The 14,195-nt window shown below is 40.5% G+C and overlaps 1 protein-coding gene across 5 annotated transcripts in view; it reads left to right on the plus strand.

Annotated features, from left to right (window-relative positions):
- The window catches only part of cfap99 (cilia and flagella associated protein 99), a 193,151-nt gene that overhangs the window by 112,187 nt on the left and 66,769 nt on the right, over positions 1-14,195 (plus strand). For all 5 annotated transcript variants that reach the window (XM_072593827.1, XM_072593819.1, XM_072593847.1 and 2 more), the window contains 3 exons: positions 3,135-3,229; positions 3,326-3,438; positions 11,358-11,535. In XM_072593827.1, the coding sequence (XP_072449928.1) occupies positions 3,135-3,229; positions 3,326-3,438; positions 11,358-11,535 (386 nt within the window). The remainder of the gene's footprint in view (positions 1-3,134; positions 3,230-3,325; positions 3,439-11,357; positions 11,536-14,195) is intronic.

Consider the following 14,195-nt stretch of genomic DNA (forward strand, 5'->3'; position numbering starts at 1 on the left):
ATATATCAAAACACAGGGCTTTGCTCCTTGTGGACTGAGACAATGTGCATGCATGGAGATCTTTTTCAACTCAACTAAATAGGTGACAGCTATTTGTTAGTTCATTTCTCAGGACAATATGTTGACTAATCAAATTTACCCAGCTTTGTTTGAAATCTAAACAAAGCCTGGCTGTTTACTGTCAATCATCATTAGCTGTTGCATTTTCAATGGCATAACCTGTGGCAAAGTGGCAGAGTCCCTGCCTCTGAGCCAGGAGGCCCACGTTCAAGTCCCACCTGCTCCAAAAATGTGTTGTAACATCTCAAGCAGATTGATCAGAAAACACAAAACCCTGAGGAACTCCTGCAGTGTTTTTCTGGGACTGAGATGATTTGCTCTGTGACCATCTCCCTTTGTAGCCATGGGTGTTTTTGACTAGTCAGTACTCTCTATAATTGTCAGTGCAGATTTTGGCAAGGGGCTTTTGTTGTGCAGGGGTAGAGTTCCTACCCCGGACCGAGAGGCCTGAGTTCAAGTCCCACTTGCTCCAGAGGTGTGTAATAACATCTCTGAGCACGTTGCTTAGAAAAATAGGTCAACAGCAATATCTCCACCAATTACAGTCCACTTGCTAACCAATCAACACTGTCTTTTTATACACCCTAAATGTTGGTTTTTCCATGGCCTTCAAGCCCACTGTATATTTCAACATGGTCATCGCTGATCATCTATCTCAAAGTTGTGCTCCTGCTTTCTCCCAATTCCTTAATACCATTATTCTGTAGAAATCTGTTTCCTTCTTCAACATGACTTGGCCTCCACAACCATCTGTGGTCAAATTCCATTAGTTCACCAACTTCTGAATGAAGAAATTTCTCCTCATCCTATTCTGAAATGGCCCATCCTATATCCTAAGATAATAATCCCTTGTTCTGGGAATAATCCCCAGACATGGGAAACATCATCCTTGCATTCAGCCTGTCCAGCATTGTCAAGCTTCTATACATTTCAATCAGCTCCGATCTTGTTCTTCTCAACTCCAGTCAACTCAGTCTATCCTCATTCAATAAATGTGCCATACCACAAATCAGCCTGTGGTAAGTATATATTTTCTTAACTCGGAGATGAAAACTGCACATAATACTCCAGGTATGATCTTACTAAGACCCAGTGCATCTGAATAAAGCCATCCTCACTCCTGTACTGAAACCCTCTTGCATTGAAGGCAAACATTCTATTTGCCTTCCTTACTATTTGCTGCAATAGTGCTTACTTTCACCTTATATAAGGACATGTAGGTTACTTTATACATCAATATTTTACAATCTATCATCATTTACATAATACTCTACTATTCTTCTTATTCTACTAAAGTGGAAGTCTTCATACTTACCCACATTACATATGCCATGTATTTGTCCTCTTACTCAATTTGTCTAAGTCACCTTGAAGCCTCTTGTCCAGCTTCCTCACACTCACAATTCCACCCTTTGCAATGCCAGCAAACATGGAAATATAATATTTGACTCACTAATTGAAACAGTTGACATATTATGGATAGCTTGGTCCCAAGTACTAATTCCTGTTCTACCTCATGAATTATCACCTTCTCTCCAAGAAAGACCCGTTTATTCCTGCAATAAAAAGCAATGTACAAAGATTACTGGAAATTTGATTTCAAAACATAAAGTACTGGAGAAACTGTCAGAGTCTGTGAACAAAGGAAAAATGGCTTTTAAGTCTGAATTTATTTCTCTGTTTCCTTTATGGCAACCAATTCTCAATCTACACCAGTGTATTACCTAATTCCATGTGCTTTGATTTTGTACAATAACCTTTCACATGCGTCTTTATCAAAAGCATACTGAAAATCCAAATTCACGAGATCCATTAATTTCCCCTTTCCTATTCTACAAGGTACATCCCCAAAAATGTCCAGCGGGTTTGTCTAACATGATTTCCCTTTCATAACTCCATGGTAACTTTGTGTAATCCTGTTAGTATTTGGAGGAAACATCTTTTCAACATCTATGCTTCAAAACCCCTCAGGATCTTGTATGTTTTCAATTAAGTCACCACTTACTTTTCTAAACTCCAATAAATATCAGCTTAGTTTGTCCATCCTCTCTTTATAACATGATCAATCTCTTCCATGGAGAAGTGATGGCCTAATGGTATTATCACCGTACTGTTACTGAGAGACCTAGATAATGTCCCACAATGTGGATTTGTATCCCTCCACAGCTGAAGGTAGATCTTGAATTCAATTTTAAAAAGTCTAAAGATGGCCACGAATCCATTGTTAATAGTTGGAAAAACCTATGAGGTTCACTAGTGTCCTTTCGGGAAGGGAACTGCCATCCTTACCAGGTCTGGCCTACATGTGATTCTGGTTGAGAATGTGGTTGACTCTTAACTGTCCTCTGGCCAATTAGGGATGGACAATAAATGCTTTCCTGCCAGTGATGCCCTCAGTATAGTAGATTCAATGAGCCCAATAGTTACCTTCTGTGTACAATTACTTTATCATTCCATGAGATGATGTGTATTGCCAAAGTTGAATTTATTTCCTTCATGTACAAATTTCTTCTTTCTCCCAAAATTTGATATAATATAAATGGAGGGAAATGCCTTAATTTCTTCATTAATTTCAATCTAATTTGAAAGTAATAAATGCCAGGTTAGAACTACACTTGTCACTTTTAGATCATTGCTCAATAATGCTCCTGCTGTTCCTTAGTTTCTTTCTTTGTCCCTTTCTGCATGAAGGTTTTGACGAAAATCATTGGAGTGCTCCAGCACAGATTACCCTTCAATAATTTGTCCATGTGAGCAGTTTTATAGCAGCAGAGTAATAGATAATGAGATCTATCACAGCCAGCCCTCATCCTTTTTTCACCTGACTTCCGCAAGCTTTTACAAGGATCCTGAGTCAACATTTAAATGGCTGATTATCCTTCTTGCTAATCCAGTGAACAGCAATTGCTGTTCACTGGATTAGCTGGCCCAAGTTCTGCTGACCCAAGTATGATCAGCTCATGTGACCCAAATATGACTTGGACTTGGTCAATCTTGAACTGTATCACTCAGCTACTCACCTGAATTTTCTCTTGTTTCTAAAATAACACTGTACATGCTCTGTTGTATTACAGTTATATGCTACCTTGCTATTTTTCGACTGGAAGAACTGGGTCTGAAACATTTCACCAAGATTGTCAACTCTCAGCCTGCGAACAAAATGCACCAAGTGAGGATGGCATTCATTAATCCCTGAAAACGTAAATATTTTATTTAAGACCTTAGTTTTATCATTATTTCCACGGCTGTTGTGATCTTTCCACAGTTTCTTAGGTTCTTCTTTGATAGTCTGAACCTGACCACATGGATAAAGGATGAATGGTGCCAAATATATGATGTTGCCTATGTAAACCAGATGCTGATTGATCCTCTGCTGAGGTAATTCATTAAGTTTAAGATTATTTTCCTTATTATGTCATATTGAATGTTTTCTGTTGCCTGAATTGAATATTGGAAAGGCACATGCAACACTAATATCCTCAATAGGTGTCCCTGTTCTGATGTTACAGAAATCCCCAGCTGCTTTCATCAACTATACAAGATCCTGAACGTCCATCATCCTGTCCTTTCACCTAAAAACACCTTAGACTTAAACCATGTATAATTTTAATTGTGCAGGTTGGTGAGATTCTCAGTGCCTTTCTACCTACAGGCCATACAGAGTCAGTATGGCTTCATTAAGGGGAAAGTATGACTGAAAAATTTATTAGAAGTCTTCGAGGAGGTAGCAAGTAGGATAGATAAAGGGGGACCAATGGATGTTATATATTTGGGTTTTCAGAAGGTACCAAAAAATGCATAAATCACAAAAAGCTATCAGCCAAGTTCAGCAGGTAATAGGGAAGGCAAATGTAATGTTGGCCTTTATTTCAAAGGGAATGGACTATTACAAATAGAGAAGTCTTGCTAAAACTATACAAGGCACTAATCAGACCAAAGTTTTGTGCCCCTTATCAAACCAAAAGTATGCTGGCATTAGAGGCAATCCATTGGACGTTCACTTGGCTGATCTCAGTTGTGGAGGGACAGATTATGAGGAGAGGTTGAGTTGGTGGAATTCAGAAGAATGAGAAAAAACTTTATTGAAATATACAAGATTCTTAGGAGACTTGATAAGGTAGATGTGAGACGTTGTTTCCCTTTATATGGGAGTCTCAGTCCAGAGATCAAAATCTCAGAATGAGGAGTTACACATTTAAAATGGAGATAAGGAGGAATGTCTTCTCTCAAAGGGTAATAAACTTATGGGGGGGGAGGATCCAAGATGGCGGTGATCTTGGAGGATCGCGTTGCAGAGCTCTGCAACACTACACAAGTGAGTTGATTTCTAACCCGCCCAACCCGGACCATTGCGATATTCTGGGACTCTGGAAAGGTTGTTGAGTCCGAGGAAACTGAAATATCAACTCACTTGAGTTTTTGCCGTCCAGAGATGCCAAAGAAGAGAGGAGGAGCGTTCAAGGCCAGGTCCCCGGCCCAGCCTGCAGGATCCACAGACTCTATTTCCTTCCAGACCCTGGTGAAGGGGCTTGCGAACTCTTGCAAGATGTTGGGTAAACAGATAGATGAGAAACTAGCCCTGATCTCTATCATGCTGCAGAAGAATGAACACCAACTGGGAGACCTGGAAAAGAGGACAGATGAGGTTGAATACAGAGTCACAGTGGTAGAAGCCGATACCAGTTCCTCCAAGGATAGGATCCTGGAAAGGCAGGTCCATAATTTGCATGGCCAAGTGGATGATCTTGAGAACAGGGGCAGGAGAAAAAACATTTGGGTCGTTGGTCTGCTGGAGGGCAAGGAAGGCGAGCAGCCGGCGGAATTTATTGAGGACTGGTTGCCGAAATTCCTTAACTTGGAGGCTGGAATGAGAGGCTTTAAGATCGAGAGAGTGGCATGGAGATCAGGTCTGAATCAATGTCCTTGTCCTCACTTGGTGCTATTCCATCATTTTAGAGATAAGGAGAAAATTGTGAAGCTTCCAGAATCCAGGGGAAGGATCCAAAGGTCCTAGTTTACAAAGGCTCTAAGATCATGTTCTTCCAAGCCTTCTCAGCGGCAGTGATCCAGAAAAAAAATCCTATGACGGTGTCAAGAGAACACTGAGGGAGCTTGGGATCCAGTACTCTCTGAGGTATCCGGTGATGCTTCTGAACACCTTAGATGGATCCACACATCTCTTTGAGACATTGGAGAAGACAAGAGACTTTGTGGACAAATTTAACCTAACCTGAACAATTTAGTACGTACAAATATTTGTGTTGTTTGGGTATATCTTTGTTTTTTTCTCTTTAAGAAACAGAGGATTTCCGATTGGGGCTTTCTTTTCCTTTTTTTATTGGTAATAATCTGGTTTAAACTATGTTTGGCAGTGGTTGAGATGTGTACTTTCAATTTCTAAGTTAAGTTATACCAAAGGATGGGTGAGGTATTCACTCCTTTTTTCTTTAAAAATATTTTCTTTCTTCATACTGCTATTCCATGATTTATTTGCTTTCTTTGCTGCTTGTGTTTGTGGTGCGGCTCCAGCTAGGAGAAGGGAGAATGGTTGGAATGGCTAAATGACTACTTACGGGCAGCTTATGCCCGGTTCAGATATTTAAATGCCAGGCTGCAGTATGGGTAGCCGGATGGAAAGTTGGGTTTTGGGATGGGTCGTTGCCCCCTTTGGGCAGGGGGTGAGTTCCCCTATTCAGCACCATTGGCGCTTTATATGTTGGTTTGTTTTTTGGTTTTAGTTGTATATAATCTTTGATAGCTTTGTAAGTTTGTTAATTATAGTGGTTTTAGTTTATGTAGTTTTTATGTTCGATGGATCTCGCAACACTAAGGCTCGGCGATTTGTGGTTCGAGTTCCTCCTCTCTGAAATCTAAATGTTACTGCAGAAGGTTATGGCTAGTGACTTGATTAAATGGTGTAACTGGGATATCAAGGGGAGTCAATCACCAATTAAGAGGAAGGAGGTACTTCTGAATCTTAGAAAGGAGAAGGTGGGTATTGCTTTGCTACAGGATACACACTTGGATCATAGGGAGCATTTGAAATGACAGCAGAATGGCTTAGATTGGGTGTACTTTTCATCTTTTAATACCAGAAGTAGGGGAATGACTGTATTTGTTAGGAGAAATCTCCCATTTAAGTTACGAGAGTGTGTTAAAGACACACACGGGAGGTTTGTAATTCTCAAAAACCTGATAAATGGGGAAGAATATGGTGTTTTAAATGTTTTTAGCCCTCTGGCCCCTCAAATGTTTGGTAGGTGCATTCTCTAAACTGATCAGGCTTCCAGCATATCATTATAGGGGGAGATTTTAATTGTATCACGGATCCCACAGTAGACAGGTTTCCCAAAGGCCCCCAGATACCCTCTGTACAAACTAAATAATTAGTGAATTTTTGTGTGGAGTTCAGGTTGGTGGGCGTCTGGAGGCGTCTCCACCCTACACACAGGGAGTTTATGATTTTTTTCCAATCTGTACAGAGGTCACACCAGGATTGATTTTTTTCTGACCCCCGTGGCAACCCTGGACTGGTGGCATCTTATATGATTGGTAACATTACCATCTCTGATCACGCTCCAGTGTACCTGTTCGTTAAGGTTGAGGATGTTTCAGTGGATTCGAGCACCGGCAAATGAATCCCTTTGTCCTCAAGGGTAATAAGTTTGTGGAGTACTTCGAGGGAATTTCAGACGTTCCTAGATGTTAACTCAGGCTTGGTTAGTAGCCCATTTGTCCTTTGGAAAACTGCCAAAGCCAATGCCGGGGGTTAGTTATTTCCTACTCTACCAATAGGAAGTGGCAGAATGGTGAGCAGCAAGGTCTCCTCGAAGCACAGTTGAAGGCAGCCAAGAAGGCTTACTTTAACAGGCCCTTGTTGGTCAAGCTACAGAGGATTACAGTGCTGCGGTCTGCATTGAATTCCGTGCTTACACTAACAGCAAAGAAGGAGTTTACTCTTGCAAAGCAAAGGTTATATGAGCATCGTGACAGGCCAGGCAAATACCTAGCATATCTCGCCAGGAAGAGGAGTGCCCCTCAAGCCATTACGGTGATTAGGGAACCTAACATGTGACTCCAAAAAGATTAATGTGGTATTCCAGAGATTTTACTCTCAGTTATACCAATCTGAGGGTTGTGAGGAGGGGGAGGGCCAAAATGAAGTCTTTTTTTAAGGATCTTGGGCATGACCCCCAAACAAGAGTCTTTTCTCAATGCCCCCTTATCAAAGCAAGAGGTGTAGGAGACTGTGAAGCAGCTTCAGAGTGGAAAGGCATCCAGTCCTGATGGACGTCCCAGCGAATTCTATACAGAATTTATAAACATACTGTCAGGTCTGATGCTCAACATGTTTAATGATTCATATAGTCATGATTGTCTCCCGCCATCTCTGAGAGAGGCCAATATTTTGCTTATTCTTAAAAAAAGGAAGATCCCGGAGGACTGTGCTTCGTATAGGCCCATTTCACTCTTAAATGTGGACTTTGAAATCCTCTCTAAGACTCTTGCATTAAGTCTTGAGACCGTGTTACCTTCTATTGTTAAAGAGGACCAGATGGGCTTCATAAACGGTTGCAGATCCTCCAATAATTTTAGGAAGTTGCTTAACGTAATTCAAACATGTCAATAACAGACAATACAGGGATTGGTGATTTCTCTAGATTTTTTTTATCGAGTTGAGTTGCCATACCTTTTTCATACTCTGGAGCAGTATGGCTTGGACGAAGCCTTTATAAGATGGGTAAAGGTTCTCTACAGTGACCCTCTCGCTGCAGTCATCACGAATGGGGTAGGATCCAGTAATTTTAACATTTTTAGGGGCAGCCAGCAGGGCTGTCCCCTTTTGCCACTGCTTTTTATATTGGTGATTGAACAGTTGGTAGAGGCCACTCGTAGGGATCCCAATATATCAGCACCAGAAGTGGAGTCAAAATTACAAAAGATTTCGTTGAACGCGGACGATGTCCTAATTGTTTTTGTCAAATCCAGCAGTTTCGATACCTCGCCTGATACAATGTATCAGTGCTTTTGACACCTTTTCGGAGTATAATCTTGCAAAATCAGAGGCTATGCCTATGGGTGGGCTTACAAAGGTGCTCAGTTTGTTATACCCTAGACGGATGCTCCCCAGATTTTCAATAAGCAAATATTCAGGAAACTGAACAGCTGGTTCAGCTCTTTTATTTGGCATCGTAAGCGGCCCCTCATTAATTAGCTAAACTGCAATTGCCTCACAGATTGGCAGGAAGTGGATCTCCCAGATATTAAAAGCTACCAACTAAGCTCGCTTTTATCCTCCGTGAGTGATTGGGCCTGTGGTTAGATAGCGAAACTTCCCAGGCAAGGTGCCCCCTTAGTAGCTTGCTGTTTTTGGACAAAATGCGGACAGTTAGGGAACATTCCCATAACCCAATAGTTATCAATACTGTTAAAGCATGGCGGGCAATTCAGCAGAGGGAAGGCAATATTGGCAAATACCTTCTCTTACACCTATGGTGGGTATGCCAAGTTTTCAACCAGGAATGATAGATTCAAGATTCAAACATTGGGCAGCTCGGGGTGTGTCTTGCATGGTGAATTTATTTGAGGGAGACACAATGACATCCTTTGATCAGTTAGCATGGAAATACAAGCTATCGAACAGGGACCTCTTTTGTTTTTTTCAAGTTAGGGATTTTATTAAAAATATCACTTTTCACTGATCCCTCCAAATCCGACATAGCGAGGAGGGTGCTCAGTGCTAAGAGTACACTTTCTGTCAGCACTTTATATCATCAATTGGGGGGTTGCCCCCTCAGATGAGTTTGATCAACTCTGCAGGGCGTGGGAGAAAGAGCTAGGTGTTGAGGTCTCCTCAGGGACATGGGAAGATATTTGGGAAAACACAAGAAAGATATCAATTTGCAATAGGACCCATGCTTTACAATTGAAGATTCACCACAGGGTCCACTTAACTCCGTACCATTGTGAAAATTTAAACCAGGGTATCTTCAACATGCCCAAAGTGCAAGGTTTGCACGGGCACTCTTACCCATTGTCTCTGGTCATGTGGTAGGCTTCAAACATACTGGAATGCTGTGGCAGGTGCAATGGAGAGGATTTTGGGTGTAAAGGTGGTGAAGGACCCGATCTTTCTTTTTCTTGGCCTGCCCAGTGGTGTTCCCTTGCAGATGCACATAAGAAAAAACTTTTCAATGTTCTCACTTTCTGCACAAGAAAGAATAATTTGCTAGCTTGGGTATCTGAAAACCCCCCAGAAGTAACAGAAGATTGTTATGGAGCATACCCCCTTGGATTTTCTCACAAATATGGTACACCATAAAACTGAGAATTTTTATAAGACATGGCATCCCTTTTTGGAATACCTGGACACCGATGTATCTGCCACACTAATAAGGGTTTTGATATAACCTGAAAGATTGTGTTTTACGAGTCCAACATCCAGGGAGGAGGAACTGCTAACATATGAGTTTCTTGTTTGGCTGAGTTGAGTTACTGATATCTATTAGTTTGTTGTTGGTTATTATTTATTTAGTTAAATAGTTAGTTGGGTTTTTTTATTATATATTTTTCTATTTATGTTTATACATTTGTACATGAGGGTGGGTTGGGTTTGTTTTTTGACTTTTTTTGTGTCCTTTCTTTGTACTGTTTTGTATTTGTTGTAATATTTTGTAAAATCTACTTTTTCAATAAAATATATTTTTTTAAAAACTTGTGGAATTCCTTACTGCTCAGGACGGTGAGGCAGTAACATTAGGTATATTCAAGGCTGAGAAAGACAGATTTTTAATCAATAAGGGAATCAAAATTATGGGGAAAAAGCAGCAAAGTAGAATTGAGGATTATCAGATCAATCATGATCCCATTGAATTGTAGAGCAGACTTGATGGGCTGAATGGCCTCCTTCTGTTTTTAGGTCTTATGATCTAGCATACAAAAACTTGTCAATACACCATCAGTGCAGACTCATTAAACAAATATTGGCTAATGTGCTTCCAGGAATGTTTGCTCTTTTGTATTGCTTAACACAATGGCCCAGTGTGTTTTTCCGTGGTGAACTTCAGAAAGTCTGACAAGGCCTATTGTTTGTGTAATAGACCTATTGAAAAAGGCTTTTCTAGCAAGATCCTGGCTGAGGAACAGAAATATAGGGCATGTTTATGTTTTGAATGAATCACGTTGCATGAAATACTTCAAAAATGTTAATTAAAATGTAAGCAGTGCAAACTTGAAAGGGTTCAGAAAAGATTTACAAGAATGTTCCCATGATTGGAGGATTTGAGCTAAAGGCTGGGGCTGTTTTCCCTGGAGTGTCGGAGGCTGATGGGTGACCATACAGAGGTTTATAAAATCATGCAAAGGGTAAACAGACACAGTCTTTTCCCTGGAGTGGGGGAGTCCAGAACTACAGAGCATAGGATTAGGATGAGAGGGGTAAAATTTAAAAGGGACCTCAGTGGCAACAGTTTCACGCAAAGGGTGGTGCTTGCATGGAATGAGCTGCCAGAGGAAATGGTGAAGACTGGTAGAATTACAACATGTAAGTAATCTAATCTAATCTTTCGGAAACAATCAGACAATCATGATTGGATTCTGTAACTTAATCAGTCCAGGTTAAACTTAATTAGAATATATTTGAGTTAAAATAAGACATAAACAACTGGCTAGTCATTATGTTTTTACGCATAGAAACTGTCTGAATTGAAAATAAATATCAAGATAAACTTTATTAATAGGACCAACAAGAAAAGAAAAAGACTGATGTATGAAGGAGTCAGAATTTAGTGTGGAACATTAAAGATATATGAACATAAGAACTAGGAGCAACAATCAGGAATTCACCCGCTCGATCTTGGCTGATCGCATCTCAGCCTCAACTTAACATTCCTAAGCACTCTCCATAACTCTTTAATCCTTTACTAATTAAAAGTCTATCTATCTCCTCCTTAAATTTATTCAGTGTGCTGAGTGGATGCTCATATTAATTTCATCAGTACTAACATTCCAGCAATATGTGATCAGTTGCCTGTTGTATAAGCTGGCTCATTTTCCATTGTGCAAAGTTGTTCAGGATAAAAAGAAATATTTCCCCCACTCAAAGAGGTGACTAATGGGTGGAGCACCTTGAGGTCTTTCTCTGCACTAAATCAGAAAGAAGGCATTAACTGTGTTGCTCTTCAAAAGAACTGAATAGAATTGATGGCCCAAAAAGGCACCATCATTGCTATATTATTATGTAATTATATGTGTCTGCCATTCTGCACTGTTCTCTCATTTATGTCTATTTGTTAAAGATGGCAACCAGATATCAACAACCTCATCGATCACTTAGCCAACAAAATGGCGAATCGGATTTCCAAAAAACTTGAGAGTCAGCCTGTGACAGTACCAAGAGAATTTAACATCACCAAGCCTAAACCACAATCTATCCCAATGCCTGAGGAAATTCAACTGCTGCAAACACGAAGGAAGGTAGGTTTGCTGAGTGCCTTTCACCTTTACTAGTGACTAGCACAGGAGAGAAAAACATATACGGTATATTGTAATTGCTTTGCTTATTTTTATTTACTTGCTAATTCTTCCTCTCTTCTCCTTTCCCAAAACACTTTTGTTCCTCGAAATTAATGACCCTTTGGTGCGTTGGCCAAATTGCTTTGATCATAGCTGTTGGTAATTGGTTGAACCACAGCAGATCCAATACTGTCCTTACCCCATCAGGCACCTTCAAGTAACCTTGTGCTAATATTTCTCTCAGTAACTCAAAGGCATTGAAACCTATTTTAGAGTTCCTGCCATCACCCAGTTCCAATCAGCTAACTGATTGCAGGACAGGGATTAATATTGGGACTTGGTTGGTCAGTCTTGCTAAATTATGTTTGGTCAGTGCTGTTTGACAAGAGGGTTACTTTTTAGTTTACCGTCTTTTTGAGCCGCATTGTATCTACCATGAGACAAAAATAAAGCATGCACGTGAACAGGTTACACAGAAGATGTTTCTAAGAAAGAATGTTTGCCGATCAGTTTAGAGATGGCAATGAATTCTGTGACAATACTGTGGCTTTAAGAGCTGTATTTTGTCCTGGATTTTTCTGAAGACAGCTTTTAAGACCGAGTTGATGAAAACTTGAAAACAGCTTGTGAAGTCTTGAGGTTTCTTAAAGTTGGAGCAATAGCCTGAATAGGTGTGGTTAAGCAACCACAGAACCAGGATTTTTAGTTTTAGCTTTCAGCAGTTGCTGCTGGTGTCTTCAAGAAGTGGAAGCTATTTTTCCCTCTCTCAGTTACAGCTAAAAGCTGGGGGTTTTCTTACTACTGCTGGAGTTGCATGTGACAATCTATTTTCTGAATTTACCTTTTGCCAAGGGTGTGTTTATGAGATGTTACTACATTGGAACAGTTATTTAATAATTATTAATCATCTATTATTCTGTTAAGTTTTCTAATAGCATTAAGTTATACCAATTTCTTCTTTCTTTTGTTGCGTTTTACCCATAGTGCATGAATAGAGTGTGGTTTGCTTTAAATCCGGTAGTTTGACCAATCGAATTTCATCTGAAATGCCAAGCACTTGCCTTTAAAATAAAACAAAGTTAGGATCTAGGCTATCTTATTCAAGTATTTTGAGCAGGCTTGGTCTGGTCCACAATACATCTACAGCTGCCCTTCCAAATAGACATTCAGTTCAGCCTGCCTAGAGGAAGTTGCTATTACACTCCTTCCACTTGATTACATAAAATTTAATTCTGGATTAGTGGTGCTGGAAGAGCACAGCAGTTCAGGCAGCATCCAAGGAGCAGCGAAATCGACGTTTCGGGCGAAAGCCCTTCATCAGGAATAAAGCTTTATTCGCTGCTCCTTGGCTGCTGCCTGAACTGCTGTGCTCTTCCAGCACCACTAATCCAGAATCTGGTTTCCAGGATCTGCAGTCATTGTTTTTAACTACATAAAATGTCACCCTGTACCCTGGAGAAAACCTTGGAAATCCAGGGGAAGTGGAGAACAGTTTGAAAACTCTGGAGACAATTCTTTCCCCAAGTTTGTCTCACTTGTTCTTGAAAGGTGAACTTTGCCAAGATGGTCAACAGAAGAATATCTGAAGTTGCATCTGAAAGAATGCATACACTTCTCATCAGCATATTAGGGATATTGGAAATGGGCAGGAAAATTAAGTTGATAGAATTATAGAATCATACAGTACAGAAGAGACCCCTTGAATCTGTAGACCAAAAATATACAAAATCGACAAGTCCCACTTTCTATACTTGTCCCATGGCTCTGAATGTTATGACACTTTGTTTTCCTCCAAGTAGCTTTTAAAGGTACCCGTCTCAACGACTCTCCCAGGCAGTGCATACCAGATTCCCACCAACCTCCAGTGAAAAGCTTTTTTCTCAAGTCCCCTCTAAACCTCCTGCTTTTCACCTTAAACGTGTGTGCCTTATTGTGGACCCTTCAACTAAGAGGAACAGCTGTTTTTTAATCCTATCTATGCCCCTCATAATCTTATACAGCTCCATCAGGTCCCCCATCACACTTCTATGCTCCAAAGAAAATAACCCAACTTTATCCAGCCTCTCAAGATCAATTAAAATGTCAAGGTCAGTGTCGCCTTGTTCAGATTAAATGGCAGAGCAGGCTGAAGAAGGCCACTTGGCCTGTGTTCATATGTTTCTACTCCTACTCTATTTCTAATGTCCTCATGAAGAGACCAACTATTTCCTCGGAGCGTTGCAGAGAGTGACAAGGCTAATTTTCAGAGCCCGAGTAAAGAGCTGTGAGATACTATTTGAGAAACAAGTCAGGTTCTTCAGCCCAGACAGGGATGTCTCAGCAGGAACGTTACACATAAATGGGAGACATGAAAGGGCTAGACAAAACAAACTTTATTTCACAGGCCCTTGTCAAGGACAGAATGCACAGGGCTGGGGTTGTGAAAGGCACAGCCAAGACAGAAGCTGAGTGATAACTCTTTACACAGAAAGTGATCCAACAGTTTGTATGTGTTACCAGGATTGGTGGTTAGGCCAGGAGAATCAAACTAATTTATCAAGCTGTTAGTTCCTTTCATGAGAGGGACAGTATTATCCAAGAATGGGATCAAACTGCAGGAAGTTGTTCTACATCTAGAAGTA

The sequence above is a fragment of the Chiloscyllium punctatum genome, chromosome 2 (assembly GCF_047496795.1).
Source record: "Chiloscyllium punctatum isolate Juve2018m chromosome 2, sChiPun1.3, whole genome shotgun sequence".
Taxonomy (NCBI): Eukaryota; Metazoa; Chordata; class Chondrichthyes; order Orectolobiformes; family Hemiscylliidae; genus Chiloscyllium; species Chiloscyllium punctatum.